The 27961-nt window shown below is 50.5% G+C and overlaps 1 protein-coding gene across 1 annotated transcript; it reads right to left on the minus strand.

Moving 5' to 3' along the window:
* Positions 1-517: 517 nt before the first annotated feature.
* SSUH2 (ssu-2 homolog (C. elegans)) lies at positions 518-23137 on the minus strand. Its single transcript, XM_027523130.1, has 12 exons — positions 22883-23137; positions 15619-15717; positions 15199-15280; positions 13559-13688; positions 12915-12975; positions 11733-11857; positions 10606-10668; positions 8933-9018; positions 7511-7603; positions 7020-7125; positions 5265-5372; positions 518-2147 (listed from the first exon to the last, which is right to left on the minus strand). The coding sequence occupies exons 1-12, from the start codon at positions 23043-23045 to the stop codon at positions 2001-2003; spliced, it is 1263 nt and encodes a 420-aa protein (XP_027378931.1). The 5' UTR covers positions 23046-23137; the 3' UTR covers positions 518-2000.
* Between the last annotated feature and the right edge of the window lie 4824 nt (positions 23138-27961).

Genomic DNA, 27961 nt, shown 5'->3' on the forward strand with positions numbered 1-27961 from the left:
CAGTGTACAGCGGCCAGTGCAGGGGTTAAGGCCGCCCTCAAATTCTGCACTCTACCCTCCAGGGACTTTAACTGGTCTGGGGCGAACAGTGACAACCAACTCAGCCCTAGGGTAACAGGCAGAAAGAGCAAATTAAGTCAGATCCTGGCCACAGCCAAAGTCATGAAAACAGATCACACTGCAGGGGAAAACACACACCAGTTATCAAACAGCCAGAGGACCCAGTGACCATCTGAGATTTTGCCAGAACCACCAGAAGCAAGGATCCCTGTGGCTGCTGGTTCACAGGGGCTCAATTAGAACAGTACCCCCATGACCCAGTTTATTCCAGCTGGATTTTCTCATTGGGTCTGGTTCGCATGCCAGCAGCACATATGAGCTACACGGCCTCAACTCTAACATACTCAAGGTTCCCTTTTCACCCTACAATGACACTTATACACAACCCACTTACATCCCATTTTTAAAGCAATTTAATGCCCAAACTGAAATATAAAGGAGAAATGAGAAGACAACAGTGGTTTAATACATGTATTTTGATCTGTGATGCTCAAGCACATGGCCCGAGGAACTCCACTGAAGGCAACAGAGTTACAAGTGTGGACTTAAGGGAGAGGATCAGAGCCATTTCAAACAAGACATACCATAAAAATCAAATAACAGAGGTGAACACTAAATAAAAATCAGCGTTGCATTCATAAGACCTTGTCGAAGTTCTCTGTGGGTGTCGGCGGGGTATCTGCCAGCCTTGTAACATGTGGAATGATGCTCCGCTGTGTGAACATCCCTGAGCACTGCCGGACACCCAGCTCTCCTGGACTCCGTCCACCAATGAGAGCAACAACCAAAAACCATCCCTCCATTTGTACAATGCCGCGGGGGAATGGCCCCAGCCTCCCCCTCCACGTCAAGCCTGGGGGAGCAATCCTCCTCCAGGTGGAGGCAGGCGTTGGAAGACCGACAGGGGCATCTGAGCACTCACAGCCAGGCTCACGGTGCCTCGCGCGGCCCCTGACCCAGCACTCCAAAGGTGACCAACCGGGCATTCAGTGTGTGGGATGTGCCCTCCCCGCTCCCAGCGTCCCTGCACAGGACAAGGTATGCAATTCTCCTTATTCTCAGTGGGCGGGTTGTAAATTCAGCATGTGATACAGCAACCTGTATGTATCCTCTAAAACTCTGTAAAATTTACCCATGCACAGGCACCAGAGTAGAATGAGCATACAGACCCTTAGTCTACCCAACAAGCAGACTTGTTCTCCAGTCTTGGAGCAGATCTCTATGTCCTTAATTAGGGTGCACATGAGGGGTGCTTACCCTGAGAGCCGCCACGCTGTGAGGAAGCTCACGCTGCTTGGGGAGGCCACGTGTAGGTGTTCCAGCTGACAGTCGCCATCAACCCCTGGATATCTGGGGGAGCCAGCCTTCAGATGATGTCAGCGCCCTTGCCCTTGAGCCACCCCAGCCTTTGAATCTTCCAGATGAGGTCCCAGACATCATGGAACAGAGATAGGTCATCACGCAATAGCAGCATCTGAATTTCTGACCCACAGAATGAGGAGTAAAATTCTGTATGCTTTTGCCTGAGTGGCATTAAATGGCAGCAAATTTCCATGTATCTTTCAACAATTCAAGATCACTCAGCTCCACAAAAGGCCCATGCTAGCAGACACACACCAGAACTGAGACTGACCCAGCAAAAAGCAAAATCAACCCCACACTCAATCAGCACTTTAGTTCAGAGGCCAGAGGCAAAGCCCCTGGTTTAAGTTACTCCTCCTAAAGGAATGTGTGTCAATGAATTCTTGAGGGATAAATACAAAGTGAATTCTGCCAAAGGGGCTCCAGAGGGACTTGTGGCTAGACAGAGGAGCCGCATTCTCCGGAAGGATACCCAGGGGTTTGTGACTGTCAGAGGAGCCAACAGTGAGTGACCTCAGAGACCTCGGCCGTCCTCGGGGCACATGTGAGTGGCGGGCTCTGGGGGCAGCTGTGTGGTGTCAGATGATGGTGCAGCCACAGCAGTATCTCTCGGGGTAATCTACCAGATACACCTGGCGGTCGGTGCCATAGATGTAGTAGACGTCCGTCTTTCCTTGGTACCAGTAACGAACTTCTGTGAGGGGGATCAGCTCCAGGGTCTGGCGCTGAGGAAACAGTTGGCCAAAAAGAAAACCTCAGTGTTCTGTTCAAGTCACTCACCTCCTCAAGAACCCTCATAGCTCCCTCCTGCCTGCAGGAGGAAGCTCATGTTCTGGAGTTGCCATTTTGGCCCAGACCTGCCTTCCAGATGTATCTCCTCCTAGGCTCCTTCTCTCACCCGAAGCTCTGCCCCAAACTGACTTCTCATCTTTAACCATCACCTGATTCTAAGTTTCATCAAGTGAAGGCACAGACATCCCCAGGGGAGTTTCAGGATGTAGGGAAAGTCACCAGCCCAAAACAGGACATTAATTTTTAGATGGGGCAGGGAGAGAGTGAGATGGAAAAAATTGGAGGGTAAAGTCATTGTAAACATTTTTATATTAAAACAACCATGGAGATATTAGGAAAGGAGACATTAGGGCCCCACGTATGACAGCTGTCTCCTAACTGGATTCTACTTGCTAATGTCTTAACCCTGAGCAAAATATCAGCATGACTCTTGGTCTATAGATGCCAACCCAAAAGACAATCTGGGGCAAAGATTCACAGAAGTGTTCCCCCATTACATCTCTTTAAAAAAAATGCATGTCTGCCCCTAGCTCACCCCTCCCTGCTCCAGGACCACCACACAAATGGCCTGTGTCACCTGAGATGGGGCTGTGCCATCATAGAAAGCCCAGGAGACCCAGGGTGTGGACGGAGGCCTGCCGCCAACATACTGTGTGATCTTGGGTAGTCAGTGCCCCTTTGCCAAATGAAGGGTTCAAAAGGACTCCAATTGCCAGCCTCAGCAGTAAATACACCCCAGGAGAACCATCTGTAACCACAAACTGCTAAAATCATGTCCTGATCCTCTTTCCCAGCCCCAAAACAGACACCTCAATATTTGGGGGTCTGCATTGTAGTGCCCCCAGAATATACCAGGGCTGCAGGAGCAAGGGTCCTTAGGTACCAATCTGGGGTCCTCTCTGGATGGGGCTGCAGACCAGGCATCACCTCCAGGTGAACAGCCGCTGAGGTGTGGCCGATACTCAGAGTACTGCTCCCACTGCATCGCCCCCTTGCCTGACCATCCTGCTCCGGCTCCCCAACCCCTTCACCCACTTTCCCTGGGAGCCCTTGCTTAACACGTGACGAGCACACAAATCCTTGTCTCAGAGCTGCTTCTGCAGAGCCCAGCCTAATGCAAGGTCCAGCCACACCCATTTACAGATGAGGGCATGGAGGCCCACGGACAGAAGAGAGGGTTCAAAAGCCGTGACCATGTGCAAGAACCAGGGAGCAGAGCCTGACCTGGTAAGCGAACCGTCCCTGCAGTGGTTGCCAGGTGAAAAGCACCCTGAATCCCTCAGCAGATAGCCCTGCAAACCTTCCCTGGCTTTCAGAGAGTCACTTGTGTGCCTTGAATGTGGTAGAAAATAACATATTCCTTAGAGTTGAAAAAGTTGAGTTCTACTCCTGGGCTCTTCCACTAAGAAGCTGTGTTTCCTTACCTAAATTACTTCCACTCTCTGGGCCCGCTCTGATTTATTGGAAAAGTCATGGTTTGAAGTAGACCAGAGGTAGCTGAGGATGCCCACAGGCTAAAATCAGCCTGGTAGCCCATACAATGTTCTTAGCATTTTTTAAAATTTTGTTCTCAATATTGAAAAACTGGAAGGTTTCATATAAAAATGTGGACTTCAGAAGGTCTGAAATCTCTGTCCGAGGGGAGGCCCAGCCTTCTGGATAAGGGGCCCTCCCACCCACAGTACCACCCACCCTGCCGGCCTTTGAGTTTGCAGTGCCCCCACATCATGCTGAGGTTCATTCCAGCTCCAAGAGGGTCACTATTAAGTTAAATGCATCCTTTTCTCTCCTGCAAATAGGGTAGATGTGCAGAGAGAAGGGGAATACTCATTGCAAAGGGAATAGAAGGACACTTCCCCGGTGATCCAGTGGTTAAGAATCCACCTTGCAATGCGGGGTGTGTGTGTGGGGGGGTGGGGGGTGCCTGTTCGAGCCTTGTTTGAGGAACTAAGATCCCACATGAGGCAGAGCAACTAAGCCCATTGCCACAACCAGATAGTCCACGTGTGCGCTGTGCGCTCAGTCATATCCAACTCTCTGCGATCCCACAGACTGTAGCCCACCGGGCTCCCCTGTCCATGGAATTCTCCAGGCAAGAATACTGGAGTGGGTTGCCGTTTCCTTCTCCATAGGCCACAACAAAAGATCCCGCATGATGCAACTAAGATCCGACACAGCCAAATAAAATTATTTAAGTATCGGGTTCCGGGTGGTTAAAGCAAATGATCTCATTCCTTCAAAACCCTCTGAGGCGATGGTAGCATCTCTTTTTCACAGGTTAAAAACTGAACTGCAAGGAGTTCGCAGCTGGTGTGGGACCACTTTGAGATACGGGAGAACCAGGATCTGCACCCAAACTGTAAAACTCGGACCCGGGAGAGACTCCTCACCAAGTTCAGGCGCTGGGCTTCACGGCTCGACCCCTCATCTTCCCGCCCCATTTCTTTTACACACACACCCCCGTCCCTTCCGTCCCTTCCCACACACCACGCAGCATCTGGAGGCGCGATGGGCAGCACCGCCACCTAGTGGCCAGGAGGATACAGCCGCGCAACTGCCCTGGCCCAGGCCGCCGGTCCAAGCCTTGGGGGCCGTAGATTTGGCAAGAGCCCTGTCGGGCCGCACGCTGGGTTCCAGCCCTGCCTTCCACCCTAGATCTCGAGCTTTCCCGTCCCCTCTCTGAATGAATACCAGGGGGTGAGAATCAAAATCACACTGAGCCACATTCCTGCGTGAAACCCTGCAAGCTTCCTGTCACTCTCTGGATAAATTAACCCAAACCTCTCCCTGTGGCGTTCGGGGGGCCCGGCCTGCTCTTTGCCCTCCGGCCACTGCCCCAAGTCAGTCCCCAGTACCTCCGTGCTCCTCCCACTGGGGCTCCTTCCCCCCTCACCCTCCCCGCCCCCATCATTCCGCCCTGGCACTCTGGGCAAGGAGCCTCCCTGCAGAGGGAAGGGCCCACTCCCTCCTTTATGTCCACAGGGCAGTGCCCTGGAGCCCCAGCCCAGCCGGCACCTCACTTCCCACCAGTCTGAACCCCCTCAGCTCACCTGCTGCAGGACGCGGGCCCGGGAGGCCAGGGCGGCGCTGTGTTCTGAGATGCCGCGCCTGGAGGCCAGAGAGATCTCCCGCAGGGGGAAGTCCACAATTGGATACACCTGGGGGAGACGCAGACCTCCTGACCCGAAGCCTCAGCACCTGGAGCCTTAGAGGGCTGAGGGGAGCTTGAGCCCAGAGAGCGGAGGGCCCAGGCCAGGGGCGAGTGGGATGGGTGGGGCTTTTTAAACCTCTGCAGACCCTGGATCCAACCAAAGAGGAGGACTGTGGACAGAGTACTCCCCCACCCAGCAGACCTTTGCTGCTGCCTAACTCAGGTTGAGGGTGGCTGCAGGGCTTCCTAGAGCGGTGATGCCTGAAGTGAGCCTTTAGGAAACAGAGTGACTGGGGCAAAGAAAGAAGGCTAAGGACTATAGCGCAGTCATAAAGAAGGAAACCCTGCCATTTTCAACAATATGGGTGGCAAAGGGCATTATGTTAAGTGAGGTAAGTTATAGAAAGATAAATATCCTATGATCTCACTTATATGTGGAATTAAAACAAAAACAAAAAACCAAACTTCTAGATGCGGAGAATATACTGATGGTTACCAGAGATGGTAATGGGAGTGGGGGCGGGGGGGGGGAGGGTGAAGGGGGTCAGTTAGTACAAACTTCCAGATAGAAACAAGTCTTGGGGATGTAAATTACAGAGCTGTGACTACAGATGATAATACTGGATTGTATATTTGAAAGCTGCTGAGAGTAGCTCATAAAAGTTCTCATCACAAGAAAAAAAAAATTTTAACTGTATGGTGATGGATGTCAAACTAGATATATTTACCAGGCAATCTGAAACAGCCACATACTGTAAAAAGAGAAAGGAAGGAAGAAAAGAGAAATAAAGAAAACCTGACCCTCCCAATAAACCTCTCGGTAGATGTCCTATAAAAGCCACTTTCTCTTACCAGGTGGACAGCAGGGGGCAGCAAATCTTTTCTGTAAAGGGCCAGAGTAAACACAGGCTTTGAAGGCCATAGGGTCTCAGTCTCAACTGCTTAACTCTGCCCTTGAAGTATAAAAGCAGCCACAGACAGTACACAAACAAATGAGCTGTGCTCCAATAAAACTTTATTTATATAAAGCAGGGTGAGGGCCAGAGTTTGCAACCCCCAGTGTACAGATGCTCCCTAATCTGGCTGCCGGCACCTGTTGTGTCTCAGCCCCTTGCTCTGGCCGGTTCACTGCCCCCAGCCCCCCCGCTCTCTGCTGCTCATTACGGCCTCTGTCCTGCTGCTTCCTCTGCTGGACACTTTGACCCCTGTTGTCACACCGTCCACTTGCTCCCAACACCACTCCCCACCCCAACACCTCTGCCCCTTCCTGTCTTTCTACCATACAACACTGTGAAGAAAATGCCATTATCATCTTCTCCCTCAACAACTGTGAGATCTGAGGGCAGAGATTGTTTTCCAGGATCCCCAGGGTCTAGCATAGTGCCTGGTATAGGAGGAAGGTCTCAAGATTTGTGCAGGGGAAGAAGGGAGGAAAAGAGGGAGAGAAAAGGAACAGGGGAAGGATGGAAGGTTGACGATGTAAAACTCAAAACAGAAGTAGCCCTGAAGGGTCCCAGCAGCTTGTGTCCTGCCTGGGAAGCTCTGCTCCTGCCCAGTCTCTGGATGAAGGCATTGCCTGCAGAACCGGAATACCCAGGCTCACAGGGGAGGAGGGACCCAGCTCCCTTTGGGGCAGTTGCAAAGCCCTCCTCACCGTTGTGTTTTCGTCCTTAAACAGGGTCTCTCCTCTGGCTTTAGCAAGCAGCTCCCCAGGGAAGTCCAGCTGGTGCTCAGACACAAACTCAAACAGACTGTTCTTCCTGGAAGTGAGGAGGATGAGAGACGGAGCCGGGGGATTGTGTTAAGAACATGGCCTTGGCATCAGGCAGCCCAGGGCAGGAGGGCTTGCCACGCTACCCTTGGGACCTTGGGAACACGCTTTAGCCTCTCTGGGCCTCAGCAGCCTCACCTGTAAGGGGGGAAACTAGTCAGGTGCTGATCTAGCAAGGTGCCTGACGGGAAAAACCCTGAATGTGTGTAAGCTTTCCTGACATGGGAACTCAGGACCCGGGACTCCTATCTCCCAGCAGGCGCCTGCACTGTGAGAGCCCCAACCAAGCGGACCTCCTCTGCAGGCGCCACTGCAGGCCATGCCCCACCCCAGCCACCACCCGACCTGGCCACAGCACGGAGAGGCACACGTACCACGCGATGACCAGCTGGATGAAGTGCAGCAGCTTCTTCTCGCCCTTACAGGTGGCACAGGTCTTGTTCCCCCTCCCCGAGCACGTGCTGCATCTGAGAGGGGCCCCAATTGTAACAGACAGTCATGGCATCCCAGTGGCTCCAGGGCCCTTGCCCCACTTCCTTCCTCAGAAAGGTGGGCTGTGGTGGGCAAGGCTTGCTTCATTGTGCCCACCACCTAGACCTCCTGCTTCTCATAGCAGTGCTCCAACCTCCTACTGGAGACCACCCTTCTCCCCCCTCCCCAGAGCCTACATGGTTCAAGGGCTTGTGCCCCATCCCTCCTGGGACCAGCCTGGGACCTCAGCCTGGCCAACCAGTTCATTCCATCTCTCTCGCCACAGGGCTGATACAAAGACTAACACATGAGCCAGGTGGGTGTGTTGAGATCTACACCAGAACTTTTGTTGGAACTATCAGGAAAGGGTCATCCTTTTCTACTGAGATTGCCAAGCTTGGAGCTGCTGGTGGCCACCTCTGCCACCACAGGAGATAACCTGCCTGAGAATGAGGCCAAAACAACGGAAAGCAGAGTGCAGGACAGAGACAGACTCCTGGTGATATCGCTTTAGCACCTGGATCCAGCTATACCTCAAGTCATTCCAGAAATCTATTCCTAGACTTTTCCACTGCATGGGCCTACGGGTTTTCTATTTTGCTAAAGCCAGTTTGAATTGGAGTTGTTTTACTTTTTAAATGAAAGAAACCTGAGTTTCCTTCCAAATCTAAGACCTTCTTTACCAATCACAGGTGGCAGATCCTCCAAAGCTCACCATCTGGCTTGTTAGAAGGATGGCCTGGGCCTTGGTGAGCCCAAAGTGTCATTAACCAGTGCACCTGTTGAGAGTTTCACTCGTCGGGGTTTCTTGTTCCCTTTTAAAAATTTATGAATACATCATTTCCAAAATGGGCAACAGGCCCATTGACTGCAAAGTCCTGTGAACAGGCACTTTGTTGATCTAGCCAATCAGCCGACCTTCCTTGATTCCTCCTACATTTAGTCCCTGCAGTGGGTTATAAATAGGGTGTGCCCAGGCCTGGATCCTCCGAGTTAAGAGTCTCACCTTGGCTGCTTTTCTATATTCACTTCCCCTCCACGTGAGTAGGAAGAGGTCTCCTCTCTTCACCCACTGCCTCCCTTCCTCCCGGAAGTGCCTCATCCCTCCCGTCCACCCACCCGCAGATTGCCTGACGGGCTCCATCTGGTCTGGAGAAACACTCTCCGAGGTGACAGGCACCTACAATGCCCAGAGCTCTGGGGACACAGGGGTGACAAGACAGATCGCATACCCACTTGCCTTCCTGAGGGCAGGCAGTGACAAGCAAGAACACCCGTGAGAGCACACTCAGCTCCTCAGCTCTGGCTGGGGAGCCCGGTCTTACCTCCGCCTGCCAGACCCCGAACACATCTGACACCGCCGGGCGGACTTGGCTTTGCGCTTGGCACCACTGCAGGAGGAGCACCGAGCCTGCAGACACACGCAGCCTCAGTCCCACCCGCCTCCCCGGAGCAGGCAGAGGGCATCCTGAGGCCCGGCTGCAGGCCAGACAGTGACCCTCCCCAAGCCACTTCCATGCTCCCTTTCTCTGGGCCTCTGCCCCTTGTCTGTAAAAGACCCTGCATCCTCACGTCCCTGCTTTTTCTGAGACATTTGCCTCTGCTGCTCTTCTCTGATCCCCACGACCCCCAGGGATCATCCCATACTAAGCAGCCATGGCCAGAAGAGGCGGGGAGATGGGCAGGCTGGCCCTTCGGGTGTTGGGGGTAACAGTTCAGTCTTAGAAAAGCCCCCAGAGATGGCCCAGGTTACACCCCTATAGTAGGCTTGGGGTGGGCTCTGGAGCCATTCCAGGGAAAGCCTGAGGGACAATGTGGGAGGAGGTGAGAGGGGAGGGAACAGCAAAGGCCACGGGGAGGGGGCCCTGGGGAGCAGGCCAGGGCAGGAGTGAGACCACAGGAGACACAGGGCCAGCGCAGCCACAGCCAGACCCCGCGGGGCACAGAGCCGGCAGAGCGATGAGCCTGCAGCAGGTCAAGGAAGGAAAATGCTCAGCTTAGAGCAGCAAGCGGTCAGTGTGTATCCAAAAGGCTGGGGCACAAATCGGGAGGTGGGGAGATCTGAGAACACACAAGGGGCGTGGACTTCCTGCTGGGACAGCCGGTGCCTACAGGGGTCTGCAGAGAACACTGATGCCGCAGGGGCCTGGATGGTGCTGAAGGGCCCACAACAGGCTGAACAGTATACGTTATCCCCTCACCCCCAGATTCACGTCGAGCAGAGCCTCAGCATGTGGCAATCACCTTTGCAGATGCAATTGGTAACGGTGAGGCCACACTGCAGAAGGGTGGGCCCCGTATCCAATGACCGTGTCCCTGTGGCACGGCAGAGACCCACACACGGAAAAGCGATGGAGGCAGAGGTGCGGTGAGGCAGCTATAAGCCGAGGACTGCCAGCTGCCACCAGAAGTCTAGAGGAAGGATAAGATGGCACCTCCATCAGGGCCTCCCAGAACTAACCCTGCCGACACCTTGATTTTGGATTTCCGGCCTCCAGAACTCTGAGATAATAAATTTGTTGCTTTAAGCCACCCAGTTTGTGGTCTTTTATTACAGCTGCCCCGGGAAACTAATCCAAGGCCCGAGTCTTGTCCCTCCAAGGCCCTGAGTGTCCCTTCTCGTCACGTGTGCCTGCACTGTAAATCCTGGGCATCTGTCTCTCTGTCCCACAGACAGAGGGTCCCTGCAAGGAGCACCCCAGGTCTCTGTCCTCCTGCAGCTGCACTGAGCAGGTACTCAATAAAAGTTTGTAGGTGGAGGAGGGAAAAAGACAAGAATAAAAATCATGAAGCATCAAAATGAAATAAAGTCAGTAGAGACCAGCCAATCCAACGTTCCCATTTTACAGGCAGGAAAGTGGAGGCCGGGAAAGGGAGGATGACTTGACTGAGATCCCACTGTTAGTGCAGGGAGGCCCAGGCTCCAGCCCAGCACTCCACCCCCACAGGGCCCTGCTCGCACACATCACCTACTCACCAACAGCAACGTGTGACTCACCGTGCCAGCCCCGTGGCAGCCACTGCACTTGTAGCGTCCACGCCCATGGCATTTGTGGCATTCCTGAGAGTAAATGCTCGCCTTGATCCCGTTTCCCAGGTACCAGTAGTTCCTGATTTCACCACCCCCACCCCCAGGATGTCAGTATCCCAAATAAATGTCCAGCAGTTCAGGCCACAGTGGGAAGATGGCCATTCACTCATGACAAGGATTCCAAAGAGCCTTGAACGCCAAGCCAAGGAGGTCACATTACCATCTCGGAGCTCCAGTCTGTCCTGGATGCTAAGATGGGGAGACCTGGTCTCTGACTCCCATGTCTTAACTCATACTCCCAGGCTAAACCACAAAAGCCAGTATCCTTTGCCTAATAGGTGGCTAAAGGAGTCTTTGGGAACAAAAGCCATTAAAAAAAAAAAGAGAGAAAAACAGGGTATTTTTGCAAAAGGCAGTGAGGTAGCTACTGGAATTCAATAACTGAATCAAAATAGCTTTTCCGCCCTGGAGAACAGAATGAAACACTTTCTTGATCTCTCAAAGTCGTTTTCGTCTTATGACGCTGTGAAAACTCAGAGGGTAAAACGACACGCTTGAATCAAGTTCTACAGTGAAAACAAGGAGGTGATTAGATGAGAACATAACATAAACATCTCGGCTGTGTCTTTACAACACACTAGGCTACCCTCGCTGCCTGTCCTGATTACATTTCTGTAAAACAGCATGGATGTCGAATTCTGCTCCCCTAATGACTTCCATTTTAAAAAATCCCATGATGCTTTAATTTTGTTTTATATTTGTTTCATTCAGCTATTTACCGATGGGCCAAAAAATAAAAATAAAAAGGATAAAAACATTCAGAGGGCCTAAGAATATGAATGCTTACTATTCAAAGCTGGTGACAATTTCATACCATCCTGTTGCTATGTGAATGCTCCCTATGCTACATGGAATTTGGTATGAGCCTACATCCCATAGACTGGGTTTCCTTAGAATTCTGTGCATTTGATGGGCAAGGAATGAACCACCAGCCTAGACTCTCAGTTTCCTTTTTAAAAGGATAAAGTTTGAAGAAACCACAGTGCCAGAAAAACCAGCTCAGAGAGGAGTAAAGTCTCCAATAAACAAGTTACCTTGACCAATGATGAGTGAGGGACTTGGAACCTCCTAGTGTCTTCCTGAAACATTGGGGGAACCTGGACCTTGATGTCCCAGAGCCTGGGGGAGGTTCCTCTTTGTGGCCCATCCACGGAGTGATCTGACAGAGAAAGGGGTCATGTTATGACCAGCAGACAGCTGGGAGTACCAGCTTTCATTTACTCATCAAAGAGTCTGGACCTTCACCTGGTACCAGGTATTAGGCTCAACCCGGGGCCAAGGGACTGGTAGGCACAGGTCCCCTTAGAGTCTGTGGTTAAGAACCTAAGCTCTGAAGTTGAACAGATCTGGCTGACTCCTGTTTCTTTGTACTTCCTTGCTGCAGAAGCCCACCCCAGCTCCTCTACCTCTGTGCCCTGCAATTCTCTCCTCTCTAAATGGGGGCTAATGGTGCCACGATGGTAGTAAAAATGCGTAGCAGAAGGCACACCAATGCTTATTAGCCCAGGGCTAGTACGTGCTGAGCGATCAATAAACAAGGACTGGAACTGCTACCCTCACCACTCCCACCATCGCCTTCTTTCTCGTCCTCCTCCTCCATTCAAGGAGACAGACTCAGCAACAACCACGATACAATGGCATATGACGCGGTAAGTGCTTTGGACCAGAGCTGAGTGAGTGAAGGGTTCAGGAGAGGAAATCTTCAAAGGCTTCCTAAAAGAGGGGACCCGTGAGCTGAGCCTTGGAGGACAGGCCATAGTGGTCAGCATGGAAAGCAGGTTGAGCACAGAGCTTCCCAGACAGACAGCCTTAAGCCTTTGGGTGCTGCAGAAGAGGGCGGGGTGGCGCACTGAACAAGGAGGGGGTCTAGAGACTCGGGGAGGTGCTGGGGGTGGCCTGGGAGGCCGGCAGACGCCCAAGCACACTTGCTCCCTTTGCCATCTGGCCCCAGGTGGCAGCACCAGCCTGTGGCCAAAGACGAACACTCGACTTTTTCAGGATCTCCTGCATACCACTTCTTGGACAAGGAAGCGTTTGCTAAGCTCAGCTCTGGGGAGGCTCCAGGAAGAAAGGCTATGCTGTTGTTTTATGGGAAATCAGGCTCAGGGCAGCAGAGCATCTTCCTCAGCGTTAGTAGCTAAGACAAGTCCTGACATTCACCACCAGCCCCGTCCATATCTGCTTCCAGTTACACCGGTATCAGACAACTCACTTACTGGTAAAGGGCTGAAAAGTCCATTCACTTATCCTGGATTCACTGAAGGTCTCCAATCGATACTGCAAAGGAAAAACAACGTGTTCACATTCATGCCCTTAGGAAGACAGAGCCTTATGCAGAAAATGAGGCTTCCCACCCCTGGGCTCATCATGCCACGCACAGCACCCAAGGGCTGCTCCAAACAGGCTGGCAGTAGTGACTTCTCACAGGTGGCCCAGGGCACTCCTGCAGGGGTCACTCAGTCCGGGGCCTCGGACAAACAGATTAGTTGTGTCTTAAAAAACAAGGCTTTGGAGCCAGCAAATCTGGTTTGAATCCCAGCTTGGTCACTTCTAGTTTTGTGTTTGGGGGCAAGTAACTCCACTTCTCTAAACACCCAATTCCTCCTCTTAACTGGTGATGATGGTTATCTACAGTGCAAGGCAGCTATGAGGATTCGATAAGACATATATGGAATGTGCTTCCCATAATGCCCAGGGCATTCAAGCTGCTTCACAGTGGCTGGTACTCATGATTCCTTGTATTATCCCTCACTGCAAACCCAGGAAGTGACAGAACCAACGTCACCACCAGTCACACACACACAGCCCCCCATGATTCCTTTCCCCCGGCCTCCCCAGACCCCCGCCGGCTGCCCCTCACCCGACACAGGTTCTGTTGCTTCAGCTCCAGGATGACGAGGTCGCTGGCGGCTGCGCTGCCATAACAGCACTTGGAGTTCACGAAGCTGAGGAGGGCTTCCCGGGCCACCTCTTCTGTCACCACGGGGACTCTGCCGGGGACGGAGCAGAGGGGCAGTGGGTGTGGGGACACCCTGCGGGCTCACCCGGGCCAGCCAGCCCCCTCCCTGTGCAGATGTTAACTGAGGACTGGAGACTGGGGCGGGCAGGGAGTTGGGGGGCGCCATGGTCCCCAGCAGGGATAGAGCCCTCGGGCGTCCACCTGGGCAAGGTGTCTCTGGCATTAGGAACTGTGTGAACAGACTGCCGGTGGGAAAGCGGCACCGTCTAGAGGACAGAAATGTACTTTAGCTGGAGTGTGGGGCTGGGGAGAAGGGCTGATAGAATCCTAGAACTTGAATAAAATAAAAACCCAAAAAAACAAGATGAATGTCATTTCGTAGATATGGAAAACTGAGGTCCAGAGAAGACGTCACACAGCTAGACAGAAGCAGGGTTAGGCAGACACGGTTCCTGCTCTCGGGAGCTGTAAGCAGCACTCAGGAGGAGACCCCAGTCGAGAACCTTCTGACAGTGGCGTCCAGGGAGACTTCCTGTGAGCCTGCAGCAGGAGAGCAGCACTGGCTGGAAGGCAGACGACAAGTGGCCCTTCCTCGGCCAACTCTCGGAGACTCCCCTGAGGCCCAGATGACCTGTCCCTCCTCAGCAAAAGCCCTCCTGCCCTACCGCCGCCACAGGCAGAGGCCCCTTCCTCCTTCTTCCCCTCTTGTCTCCATATTCTTCTCCATGGCAGCCCAAGTCCAAATGTAAGCCCTGCATTCACACACGCTGTGTCCCCAGCATCCCTGCCCAGGGCACAGAGAGGTCTGTGCACCCACAGATGGCGCACAGCAGATGGAGAATGTGGGGACTGGGGCGGCTAAGACGAGTCCACGGAGGAAGTGGGTCCGTGGGCACACAGGGCGGGTGGCCAACGAGCAGAAGGGAAGTGGTCCAGGCAGCAGTGGGGCGAGGAATCAGGAGGACATCCCCGAAGGCAGGACATAGCCGCTCTAGACTTACAACAGGCATAGCTCCTTGTGTCCACACACACCTGGCTGGACAGCCAGAGCTCTGCCCTGAGTCCTCCACACAAGGAGGGTCTGCTCCAGGGAGCAGAGCAAGTGCAGCAGACTTTTGCTAAAGGCTTAGAGAGCAAATGTTTTAGGCTTTGTGGGTCATGTGGCCTCTGTGTCACCACTCAGCTCCTCTGTCACAGTGTAAAGGCAGCCACAGACACTAAGGGAAATAAAACGCGTGGCCGTGTACCAATAGGCTGTGGACTGGATCTGACCCAGGGGCTGTCATTTGCAACCCCTCATCTGGACTAGCGTTTTCAACCCTGGCGCAGTAGCCAGACAGCTTGGAAAGCTTGGACAAGTACACATTCCCAAGTTCCATCGCTGGAGAATCTAATCGAGTGGGACTGAACTCTGAGGTACAGTCTATATTGAAATCTGTGGCCCCTGAGATCTCCGAGAAGGGCTCTCAGGGGACAAAGGTGACCAAGGGATCATCATGCATGACCCCGTGTGATGGCTCCCGGGGGTCACCAGAGCTCACCTGTGTTCCAGAAATGAGGACCAGCATCTTTGTTCCTGGGGTCTCCCTGCGGTTTCTGAAGGTGGGAAAAATATCTGGTGTCCTGGAGGAGAGGGGAGGAGTCAGGGTTCAACAGTCTGGCTTCAAGGCACAGGTATTTGTGGGATGAAAGAAGGAAAAATGGGCCGAATGTGAGAAAGAACAGATGAAGAAGGAGGGTTCCAAGACCAGTATCATCCTGGGCTTAAATGGAGATGGACGTGGTCATGGAATGTCCATGGACACAGGGCCTATGCCCCTGTCCTCCAGTTCCCTCCAGACAGTGACAAGGGGCTTCCCAGGGTCCCCAGGGGACAGGGGAGTTCTCCCAGGCCAGCCTGTTCCACACACACCCCCTCGACAGCATCACCCCTAGAAGAGGCTGGAAGACCACACACTTACTGTCCCCTTGAAGGACCCAGTCACAGCTGGGCAGCGTCTCCAGGAGTTCTGCCGGGGGCGCCAGAGGACTCTCAGCCTCGAAACTGAGGTCTACCACACCTGAGGGGAAACAGGCAGTGCTGAGCCTTGGGGAGGAGGGGCCACGGCAGCTCAACAGGCAGCTGACAAGTGAGGGCCAGTACGTGGGGAAGAGCCCCGAGGTTTAAGTCAGCTTCACTGTGGTCCCCTCGGGCCCCTGGGGACACACACATCTGCAGGGCAGGCGGTGATGGGGTGGGGTGATGAGAGTAGCAGCAGTAATAATGAGGAGAAGATCATGAGGCAGGGCAGCTCCTGCTCGTCAGCACCTGCTCTGAGCCAGTCGTCAGGACAGGTGCTTCATAAGCAGCATCATATTCCACGGCCCCAGGGGACAGACACTGCGTAACAGATGCGCACACTTCTACGACGCTCCGCTCATCACAAGACGGACCTCTGTTTGCTCCCCTCTAACCTGGGCAGGCTTGTGACTGCTTCACCAAGGGAACACAGGGAGCAGAGAACAGAACTGCGGCTCCTACTGCTGGCCTCCTGAAGCCAGCCCTCTTCAGGCCTGAGCTGCCAGGTAAGAAATCAGACCATTCCACTGGAGAGGCCAAGTGGAAATACCCACAGACTACGTGGACAGGGGCCCAGTGGTATCCTGCCTTCTCCAAGAACCCTGCCAAGCCACCAGGAATATGAGCACATTTGGGCCCTGTAGTCCAGATTACTGCCTGCCAGATCACTGACCCTTTAATGGACTGCATGTCTGCAACCCCCCGAAATTCATATGTTGAAACCCACACCCCCAACAGAGCTGGGACCTTTTGGAGGTGATAAGGTTGACATAAGGTCTTAAGGATGGAGTTCCGTGATGGGATCAAAGTCCTAAGAAGGTTGCTGTGTGAGCAACCAGTGAGTAGGCAGCTGTCTACCAGCCAGACGCCGGGTCTGTGAACTGGAAACTCAGGACAACTCATGAAGCCTCCCACACATGGTGCCTCACCTCACCATCCCTCCTGCAGGTGTAGAAGGCAGGACTTCTAACTCCGCTTGACATGAGCAGTGTGAGGCTCAGAGAAGTTATTCAAGTATCCTGAGGATGCACATTGCTAGACTTAGAGAAGGACAGAGGCTCCTTGCTCCAGCTCTAGCCCACTGGGCCATCCATCAAACCTGTTCCCCAAAGCCCCCATGCTGGGAGACAAGGATCCCTCAGCTCTGTCTTTCTAGTGGTCAATTGACCACAGGAAGTTGACTTTAAAGGGTGAGCTGATAAGCAGTTAGTGGAAAGGGATTATCTGCATTAAGTCACTGAAGCCCACTCGATTCAAGCTTTCAGTGGATCCACCTCATCTCCTGGATCCTTCTCTCTTTTTTCTTTTGCAGTTCTTTAAAGCCTGCTGCTGTTTATCACTACAAAAATAAAAATAATATGTTCTGTCCTTTAGAGATTAATAAAAACAAAGGCAAAAGGAATAAGATCTTGTTCAAAAGTAGAACAGCCTAGGTTATCTGGAAGTAGAGATAGACGGCAGGTAGTGAGGAAGCCTGAAATTTTGGAATTCAGGTCAAGAACAGTGAGGGAAAGAGGGGATGTAATTAAAACAAATAAAAAACCCTGGCTCAACCACCTCCCCCGTTAGGGATGTACTTGTCCTCTGACAGTAAGAAATACTAATGGATCTCTTAAAGTTCTGCCTCCTGGGTGGAAACTTTCAAAGGAAGCAGAAATAGAAGGACATTTGTAGATGTAGAGTACTTTTCTTAGCTGGAAAACTATATCTGTAAGTGAACGATTCTGCTGAGACCCTGGGGAAAGCCCTGGGACAGATGTGGGTATGACATAAAGTGACACCATCCCAAATCTTTGAACACCTGTTGCTGTGTCCTGAAATCCCAGGATGAGAATTCACCTGGAATTATTTGTTGAACCTTGGTTCTCAATATTATTTTGCTTCTAATGAGTTTACTAGCATTCTCAGCGACTCTAGCCACCAGGCACCCAGGGATCAGCAAACATTTTCTACCAATCAGTTCAGTTCAGTTCAGCCACTCACACGTGTCCAATTCTTTGTAACACCATGGACTGCAGCACACCAGGCTTCCCTGTCTGTCACCAACTCCTGTCCATCGAGTCAGTGATGCCATCCAACCATCTCATCCTCTGTCATCCCTTTCTCCTCCTGCCTTCAGTCTTTCCCAGCATCAGGATCTTTTCCAATGAGTCAGTTCTTCGCATCAGGTGGCCAAAGTATTGGAGCTTTAACTTCAGCATCAGTCCTCCTAATGAATATTCAGGACTGATTTCCTTTAGGATTGACTGGTTTGATCTTGCAGTCCAAGTTACTCTCAAGAGTCTTCTCCAACACCTCAGTTCAAAAGCATCAATTCTTTGATGTTCAGCTTTCTCTATGGTCCAACTCTCACATCCATACATGACTACTGGCAACACATCATCCCAAAGCTTTGAACACCTGTCGCTGTGTCCTGCAAATAACCAGGTGGTAATTTCAGACTATGGGCTGTACAGTCTGCCTCAGTCATTGTGCCCTGAAAGTAGTATTGTGCAGACAACAGACAATTGAATAAGTGTGGTTTGGTTTCAAATAAACTTTACAAAACTGGCAATGGGTGAGCTATGATTCATGAGCCATATTATGCCCTCCCTGACCTGCCACACACTTGTGCGGCTCGGTTTGAAGGGGATCAGGAAGGTGGAGGCTGGAATTTGAAACTTTCTGGGCTGGGGTCCATGCTCATTCATTGCAGTATCTATGAATCCAGTCAAAAGAATTAAAGACGAGGGGCAGGGTTGGACTGCAGCCCAAGGTGATTAGACTCAGAATCCCTGGGCACAGTGGTTAGGAATCTGGGCTCTGATATGCCACCATCTGAGCCAGGTAATACATGATACTGTCAGACATACATCCTCCCAACACTCAACATCCCCAGCTGTGGAAAAGAGCAGGTGATATTAGGGCCCATCTAAAGAGACAATCTGGTCCCATCACTTCATGGCAAATAGATGGGGAAACAGTGGAAACAGTGTCAGACTTTATTTTTGGGGCTCCAAAATCACTGCAGATGGTGACTGCAGCCATGAAATTAAAAGACACTTAACTCCTCGGAAGGAAAGTTATGACCAACCTAGATAGCATATGCAAAAGCAAAGACATTACTTTGCCAACAAAGATCCGTCTAGTCAAGGCTATGGTTTTTCCTGTGGTCATGTATGGATGTGAGAGTTGGACTGTGAAGAAGGCTGAGTGCCAAAGAATTGATGCTTTTGAACTGTGGTGTTGGAGAAGAGTCTTGAGAGTCCCTTGGACTGCAAGGAGATCCAACCAGTCCATTCTGAAGGAGATCAGTCTTGGGTGTTCATTGGAAGGACTAATGCTAAAGCTGAAACTCCAAAACTTTGGCCACCTCATATGAAGAGTTGACTCATTGGAAAAGACCCTGATACTGGGAGGGATTGGGGGCAGGAGGAGAAGGGGACGACAGAGGATGAGATGGCTGGATGGCATCACCAACTCGATGGACATGAGTTTGAGTAAACTCCGGGAGTTGACAATGGACAGGGAGGCCTGGCGGGCTGCGATTCATGGGGTCACAGAGTCAGACACGACTGAGTGACTGAACTGAACTGAAAGAGACAATGTATATACAGCTCTCAGCCCCAAGCCTGGCATGTAAAACATGCTTGGTCAATGCCTTGGACCTGAGGAAGGCAGGTCTTCTTCATTCTTTGTGTTCCTTTAAGCCAGGGGACCAGAGTGAAAATGTCAAACATGAAAAGAAAGGCAAGGTCATCACAGCCGCATTCCCTTGGAGGGCCACCACCCACCGGGAAGTTTTGACTCTGATGGGGCATCAACACTCTCTTGGACAAAGGAGACAAGGAAATGCCACGTGGCCGCTCTGTCCTGCTAGAAACCAAACAAAGAGGCAGGAAGAGGGGAAGAATAAGAGGTGGGAAACTCAGAGCTCCATCCATCAACTGGGAGTCACCCTGACCTCTGGCAACGTGTCAGAGCTAAATTAACCTCCCCATTATGTTAAAGACAAGAATAAAAACCTCCAGGCTGAAGCACAGTCTGACACATCATTTCCTGGGCAGATAGCATCAGGCACAACAGGAATGCGGATGTCACGGGACATTGTGTGGCGCCCAGTATGGGGAGCTCTGATGGGGGCTACCAGCCGTGTCACCATTTCCACGACACTGGGCTGCATTCTAAGGCGGTCGTCTGGCTGGACCACTGCCCCCTAACAATGCTGGGCCTGGTTTGGGGATGCTCCATGGTCTCTCTTGCACCTCATGACAATCACTTTTGTAGAAGGACCGCATTTTGTAGAAGGACAAGATGGGGTTCAGAGATGTGGTTTGAGACAACGTGCTCACAGCAGAGACAGAAACACTACTTAGAACTCAGAGCCTGATTCCAAGCCCCACGGCCTTTCCACTCAGGCGGACATCCCACTGCTCCAGGCACACAGGTCAAGTGGTTGCCAAGAGAGCTTCACAAAGGGCTACCCAGGTCGTGTTTCTATTCACTAGACACCAGCTGTTTTTCTTTTGTATAGAAAGGAATTTTTCTTACGGAGACAGGCACAATTCATGGATAACCCCTCAAGTTTCTGTTTTTAAAATGTCATTCCTCTGATGTCAGAGGATCAAAGGAGTCCATGTCTCCTGCTCCTGGTTAATCATTGCCAAAGCACTGAAATTTTAAAAGTGACTTCCATGTGGATGTCACATCCCAGAATGTCCCTATCCATGCCTCCTTTGGTACCAAAGTATATCACTGGAGGAATGCATTTTCTCTGAAGCTGCTCCACATTTTAGACACAAAAAATAAGGAGAAAAAAGCTTAGTGACCAGGAAGGGTATCTCAATTGGCTAAAGGGGATACCATCTTTCACCTAAGAAGGGACATTTAAATTATAGAAGTCCCACAGCAGCCTTCCTTTCTGAAACCAGGAAAAAATTTTACCTAGGTTCAGATTTCATCAACTTAGTTTCTAAAAAATTTCAGAACCATCTCACACCTTGCAGTAGACCCAAAGTGCTGGCTTAAGGTTCAACTGTGTTGGAAACCAGCATATAGAGTGACCCTACAGCAGAATAAGGGGTTTTAGATTTTAAAGGAACTAAAAAGAGTTCATCTTTCTCTTTACCTTGGTTACCAAAAAGGCTGATGCCAAAAGAGAAAGAGCACAAAATTGGTTTTTTCCATTGAGAGCAGTTTAAAGTTCCAGGGGACATAATCCAATCATTTTCTGATCATTTACTCCATGACTACTCTGGGCTAAGTGATATACTGGGCACTTTACATTAAAATTAATCTTTTACAAATTATACAAGATGACACAATGTCTATTTTTTTCTAGGGGGAAATAATGCTCAGAGAGGTTTAGTGACTTAGGTAAAGTCACCCAGCAATTAGGCAGCACTTGGATTTGAATTCAGCTCTGACATAGCCCATATCTACTACAACAAAACCCAAATATAAATGGAAAGCTAATGAGCAGTGCTTTAAAGATGAAAGACTGCAATCAACTATTAGCAGAAACTTATTACAATAATACTGCAGCTAAGTCGCTTCAGTCGTGTCCGACTCCGTGCGACCCCATAGACGGCAGCCCACCAGGCTCCCCCGTCCCTGGGATTCTCCAGGCAAGAACACTGGAGTGGGTTGCCATTTCCTTCTCCAATGCATGAAAGTGAAAAGTGAAAGTGAAGTCGCTCAGTCGTGTCCGACTCTTCATCACCCCATGGACTGCAGCCTACCAGGCTCTTCCGTCCATGGGATTTTCCAGGCAAGAGTACTGGAGTGGGGTGCCATTGCCTTCTCCACAATAATACTATGGATACACAATTCCAACATATCAGAGGTGAGAGTAGGTCCTCCCCAAATACATGCTACATTATCTATGTATATTCTCTCACTTCAATATGAAAAAGGACTCCAAGAAAACGTAAACTGAGCTCTCTAAGATTAGCATGCATTCATTTTATACCCCACTGAAGTTCTGAGGCTTGAAGCTCTGAGAAACCAACGTTAAAGGCAGTAAAAAGTGTTGGGCTTGCACAGGACCTTCCAAGTCACCAAGTTCAATAAATCTGAAACTGTACTAATGTCACAGTCCTCTCTGAGATTCAAATGAGACCTGTGGATACCCTACCCCAACCCAACACACACAATACATCATATTTTGCCTTCGACTTCATGCTTCTCAAGTTAAGAACTTCTGACCAATCTCCTTTTACAGTTGGGAAGCTGAGGCTCAGAGAGGTTAAATGACTTGCCCAAGATCACACAGCCAACTGTCAGCAGGGCTAGAACTTGAGCCCTTGCCTCCCAATTTTAAGTCTGATGCTCTACTATGCTGCCTGTTCCAAATTTAGGAGCAAACATTTCTGTTTTAAAACATAGCACATCTCTTCTGAAAATACCACTTCCTTTTTTATTTCTTTAAATAGTTATCAGATTCCATTGAATTTCTGTCCCAGGAAGGACAAGATGGACTTCCCTGGTGGTTTAGATGATAAAGAATCTGCCTGCAATGCCAGAGGACCCAGGTTCGATCCCTGGGTCAGGAAGATCCCCTGGAGAAAGGAATGGCTACCCACTCCAGTGTTCCTGCCTGGAGAACTCCATGGACCAAGCAGCCTGGAGGGCTATAATCCATGGGGTCGCCAAGAGTCAGATATGACTGAGTGCCTGACACCATGACTAAGGACAAGGTGGGGTTACCTGGGCTGTGTTTGATGAGTGGCAATGAACAAGCCACCTTCTTGTTAGAGGGAGGTCATACATAAAAACCTTTCACTGACATTTCTCTAAAATTAGCTTCATCTAAGAACTGATGCAACTGTGAAATGGGAACCCTGATATTCGGGCTCACATTTGGCTCTGGAGAATGGGGGTGGGGACCAACTATCAATCAGAAAAAGGAAGGATAAAGAATCTTAAGATTCAGATAGTGTTACAGGATTAGGGAGGAAAGTTCTCACCTTGGTTTCTGCCTTCCTTTCCCACTGCCCAGGGGTACCTAATGGGAGAACAGCCCGCAGGGTGCAAGTGGGCTTTTCAGGCAAGAAGAAGGAGGGAAGGAAGGAAGGGATGCTGTAGCAACACAGATGCAGAACCAAGACAGTGCTGAGGGCAGCAGAGAGATTTCAACTCAGTGGCCCCTGGAAGCGGCACCCTTTGCCCTGCCCGGCTGTACTCACTGTCATCGTCACTCAGATCCCTGTCCATGGTCCAGATGTCCAGTCGAGGAAGTGTCTGCCCTCCCAGTGGGCCCAGGCCGCTGGGATCTGAGGGACCACCCTCGGCCCCTCCCAGAACAGCGGGCCCATTGTTGCCCGATTTAAATACAACAGAGGGAAACATCTGCGGGGAAGCTGTGAGCCCATCAGAGCACTGCTCGGGTCTAAGTGCTGCTCTTGAGGCTCCTCCTCACAAGACCCTCCACTTGCCAGGCTTGTGCTACCAATCTCCTGCATCCCCACACAGTCCTATGAGACAGGCACTTCTATAGAGCTCATTTTTCTGAGCAAGAATTCAAATCTTCATCTGTCTAGACTCTTAAAGTCAGAGCTCTTGACCCCTGTGCCACATGGCTCATCTGAAGGAGACAGGTTCCTGAGTGCTGTGTGGGCAGGATGGGGGAGGAGGAGACACCAAAAAATGTAAACTGTAATAACCATGAGGAGGTTACCTCCCCAAGGGGCAAAGGAGAAGCACATGGGATCTCTCAAGACTTAAGTGTCAACCTCCTGGGCTCTCAGGGGAATTGTTGAGGCTGGGGTTATGAAGTGATGCTCCAAAACCACACGGAACATTATGGGCAGAGCCAGCTCCTGACCCAGGCTGCGTGGGCCCAGCTCTCTGTGAAAGAAACATCTGTGGGTTTTTAAAGGTCTATTCCTAAGCCTTCTGCATCAGGACTGGAAATGCCTGCAACCCCAACCCTTGTAAGGATACCCCTCTCCTCTAGAGGAGTCTGAACAATGTTCAGACTGGACCTGGTCAGCTGCTGCTGGAAGCAGAGAGCTCATGAGCTGGCACCACCTGCCCTGGATCCCTGGCAATGACCCCTCACATCTGGACCTGGAGTTTTCTAGCCAGGACAGCCTGGCTTGGTAGGGCAAGTCACATTCCCTGTGCCCTGCCTGCCCAGCCCAGCAGTTCCCATAGGATGTGTCACGATGCCCACAATAGACTGTCGTGCTCGCCTGGGAAGCACTGTGACTGAGGAGTACGGGCCTGGCCTCGACAGCCACAGCAGGCACAGAGATGTTTCCAGAGCGCCCTCAGCCTCACTCTCCCACATTCACCTCCACCATCCACTGCCCACCCTCAACAGAATGCTGGCGGCAGTCGTGAACACAGGAGCAATAATCTGACAAACGCTTCTTGAATATGCGCAGACGACTCAAGGCTCACAAATAGGTTTTTTTATGGTGGACTGGAGCACTGCTTTCTTTAAACCTGAGAGTTAATTCCATTACTGCCTATTCATGAGAAAGACCAAGACCCTCAAGAACTCATTTAGCTTTTTGATAGCTCTGTACATTGAACAATGATTTTAAGCCCTTGGAGAACTGTCCCCATGGTAATAGGATTACCATAGATGTATACGCCTGGTGTGTGTATCTTACTCTAAATATAATATGCATGTGTGTCTACATCTTTCTCTGTATGTGTGTGTGTGTATTTGAATCTAAACACGACAGATGATAGACAGAGAGAGGCAATTTGTGGCTTAACTAAAACCATACACCACTGTCACATGTTGAGTATTTTGTTGTTGTTCAGTACTTTTCAGGCAACAATGTATGCTTGCCAAATACCCTTCTCAGCATTTGAAACAATCATAGGAAATTATTAAATGGCAAACAAAAGAACAGAATTTTAAATACAGCTGAGTACTAAGGGGTCCAGAAATCTCGAGGCTGCAAAAATGCAGACAACCATTACCTGTACCTTAGGAACCAGGGAGCGGTGATCAAAGGCAGCAAAAGTCCCTTGCGGAACACTAGGTTAGATCACACAGTAGCGGGTTAATAAATCTCTCTTGAAATACATGGAGAATGAACAAATCAACTGACAGACCTTTCTAATCTTGCTTAGGCATCAAGACAGGAATGCTGTCTGCAAGTACAGTGGCATGCTCGAGTGCCTGAGGGCAAACAGTATCCATCACCACGTAGTATTCAGGTGTCAGGAGAAACAAGCATTGTTAATTCTAGGATCCAGGCCAGTATGAAGTTAATACTGGTTCCCACCTCTTACTGGTATCAGAGGGGGGCTTCAGGTGGGTGAAGAGAGGCACCAACTATGTTCCCAACATTTTACATTTATCCTCTATTACTGCTGCTGATATCAAGGAAAGGGTTGCTTGTAGCTCTTCTTCCTGAACCTGTCCCCAGTGGTCCATGGATGTGGTCCATTATCACACTCTTCACATCCTGCACATGGTAAGTACTCATGAAACATTTGTTGAATGACCGTTAAGTATTTAAGAGTTAACTCTATCTGTTTACTGCTAAGAATCTTGTTTGTTCTTGGAAATAAAGTCTGCATGATCTCATAGTTTGCTCTCTGAGTCGTGAGAGTACTGTGGCTGTGGGACTACTCAAAGTAGTCATGGCTGTGGGAATTGTGTTGGGCAGTACAGGGCTTTAGAAGAGAATCCAGAAGTCATGGTGTTTGGCACCAGCTGAACACGATGCTGAGCGAAATGCCTAAAGAGAGGGCTTAGCCAATAACCGCAGGTATTTAAAAGGCTGTCATGAGGAACTGAGTCTCAGGACACTCATGCTACAAGCAGACTCACTGAGAGCCAATCCAGAATGGGGGAACCATTTCAACATATCAGAGAGAAGATCTGTCTAGTGACAGATCTTTCCACTGAGTTGGGCCTCTCCAAAGAATATTAAAGCAGAAGCTTGATGACTAGACAAAGTGGACAGTAGTAGAAACTAACAGTTTATGGCTTCAGAGGCAGTGTAAACTGGGTTCAAAATTCAAAAGTGGATGCTGCAGCACTATGGCCCCCTTTGAGTGCATACCTGGAAGACAGTGAAAGGAAATCCTCCTCGTGGAAGAATCCTGAGCAGTGAGCCTGAAAGAAGAAATGGCCACCAGTAAGAGTCTCTACCAGGCTTCCCTGGTGGCTCAGATGGTAAAGAATCTGCCTGCAGTGCAGGAGACCCGAGTTCAGTCCCTGGTCAGGAAGATCCCCTGGAGAAGGAACTGGTTACACTCTCCAGTATTCTTGCCTGGAGAATTCCTTGGACAGAGAATCCTGGCAGGCTATGGTCCATGGGGTCGCAAAGAGTTGGACACAACCCAACGACTAACAAGAGTCTACCAATTCATGGGCAAAATGCTTCTGCTAGACGGTCGGAACTTTAGAAGGAAGTTCTGGAATACTGGTGACAAGGAGGTCTGGAAATGAGGAATATTGATAGATTTCTCTGAATGGGCAAAGAACACGAAGACCTTTGCATCTCATGTTACTGTTCATCAAAGAGTGACTTCAGCAGATTTCAAGCATCCTGTAAAGCTGAGGTGTGACCCATCCTGGGGTTCAGGCCCTTCCTGCAGTTACTCTGCCACTACCTGGTGGGTCATAGTGGTAGGGACAGAGGGTGAGCATGGGCTCAGGAAAATGGCTCACTGTGGCTGGTCTGGCTACTGCCGAGAGCCCAGTCTGCCAGGAGCAGAGGCCAACAAGGAGTCCCAGTGTGGTGACCAAGAAGCCCCCTGGTGGCAGGATGAGTACCCTGAACAGCTTCCATCATGGAAGAGGCAGTGTTCTGTGCTTCTGAAACACTGGTTACTCACAATACTTCCACCTTTCCTGGGCTCTAGCAAAGAAGGGACAAAGGCTGCATCCTCCAAGATGGAAGAAATCATCAGACCAGGCTGGACGAGAGACAGAGACTTCTGGCAAGTAGGTCTCATGTTTAAGCCACCACAAAGTTCACCAGATGCACCTTCAACGGTTCAGGAAGTGCCCACCATGTGCCCAGCCCTGAAAAAAAAAACAAACAAACAGGTAATTCCTTCACTGGAGGAACTCCTGGTCTTAAGTGGGAGACAAGTTCATAACCTAGTACTTAAAAATCAGAGGCCCAGAGGCTGCAGCAGAGGAGCAGACAAGATGTTCTGGAATGTCAGGGATCAGGCACTACGGGGGATACACACATTGGTGTGGTCGTGGCAGAAAATGCACCACTCACCTGGCTGGTGACACTGGAACTGTTGAATGAGTACTGGGGGATCTCCCTGGTTACTTAGACATCAGACTTCCTTGTGGGAGACCTCTCAGCCAGTCCAGGCTGATGACCTCTTTGTATTAGAGGAGGCAGCTTATACTTGGTTCTTATAAGGCAGCTCCGGACAAGCGTCAGCCCCCACTTGTGTCCTCCCTGTGACCACACCTCAGACCCCTGGAAGCTGTGGCTGGTTTTTCTCCCATCAAAGTAGTGGCCACTCAACAAGGCCAGTGTGTCTGGTTTCAGGCTCTTGTTTCTCAACCAACTTACCAAGGGGCTTACCAATATTACAAATTCTCAGTTTCCACCTCCCAAAATCCTGATTAATTATGTCTGTGGTGGAATCATGGGTCGTGTCTCTTTTTACAAAACAACTGGGAGATTCCAATTCAGGTGTTCTACACTTAAAAACAAAACAAAACACTGACTTAGGGATCAGCCCAATTCAGCATTCTAACTTCTTTCTTTTAAGAGTCATTTCAGGGTACAAACCACAGCAGAAAATGAGGTGAAACCTACTTGAGGTGGGTTTTTTTTTTTTTTTCCTTTTTATGGAAAGGATTTTTGTGGGGTCAAGATGAAGATTAATACTGGATTAAGTTCTTTAGTAAGATCATTCTATCGACCCACAGATTTTCATTTTCCTCTCTCAAGGGCACAGATCTTATAGGGGTAACAGCAATCACCAAAATAAGAACTGAGGAAACTTTTTAGATTCATAGAGCATTTTCTAAGATGTCATCTCATTTGGTGGCAGCTCCAACTTGAGCCATCCTAGGACATTCAAATACAGAAGTCATCTCTTTCATGTCTCCTCTCCCCTTTGGATCCCAAAGAGCCACTAAAACCAGCTGATAAGCAGATGGCATCAAGAATTCACCTAGAGGACTTCGCTGGTGGCACAGTTGATAAGAATCCGCCTGCCAATGCAGGGGACCCAGGTTCAGTCCCTGCTCTGGGAAGGCTCCACACGCTGCAGAGTAACTTAGCTCAGGTGCCACAGCTACTGAAGCCCACATG

This window comes from Bos indicus x Bos taurus, chromosome 22 (genome assembly GCF_003369695.1).
Source record: "Bos indicus x Bos taurus breed Angus x Brahman F1 hybrid chromosome 22, Bos_hybrid_MaternalHap_v2.0, whole genome shotgun sequence".
Classification (NCBI taxonomy): Eukaryota; Metazoa; Chordata; class Mammalia; order Artiodactyla; family Bovidae; genus Bos; species Bos indicus x Bos taurus.

Bases quoted from the DNA above. Each gene is read 5' to 3' on its own strand.
- SSUH2 (XM_027523130.1), bottom strand. From the start codon at position 23,045: ATGTTTCCCTCTGTTGTATTTAAATCGGGCAACAATGGGCCCGCTGTT. The intron at 15,718-22,882 runs GTGAGTACAGCC...GTTTCCCCTCAG, and splicing joins GGATCTGAGTGACGATGACA to GTGTGGTAGACCTCAGTTTC. The intron at 7,126-7,510 runs GTACGTGTGCCT...CCTCACTTCCAG, and splicing joins ATCCAGCTGGTCATCGCGTG to GAAGAACAGTCTGTTTGAGT.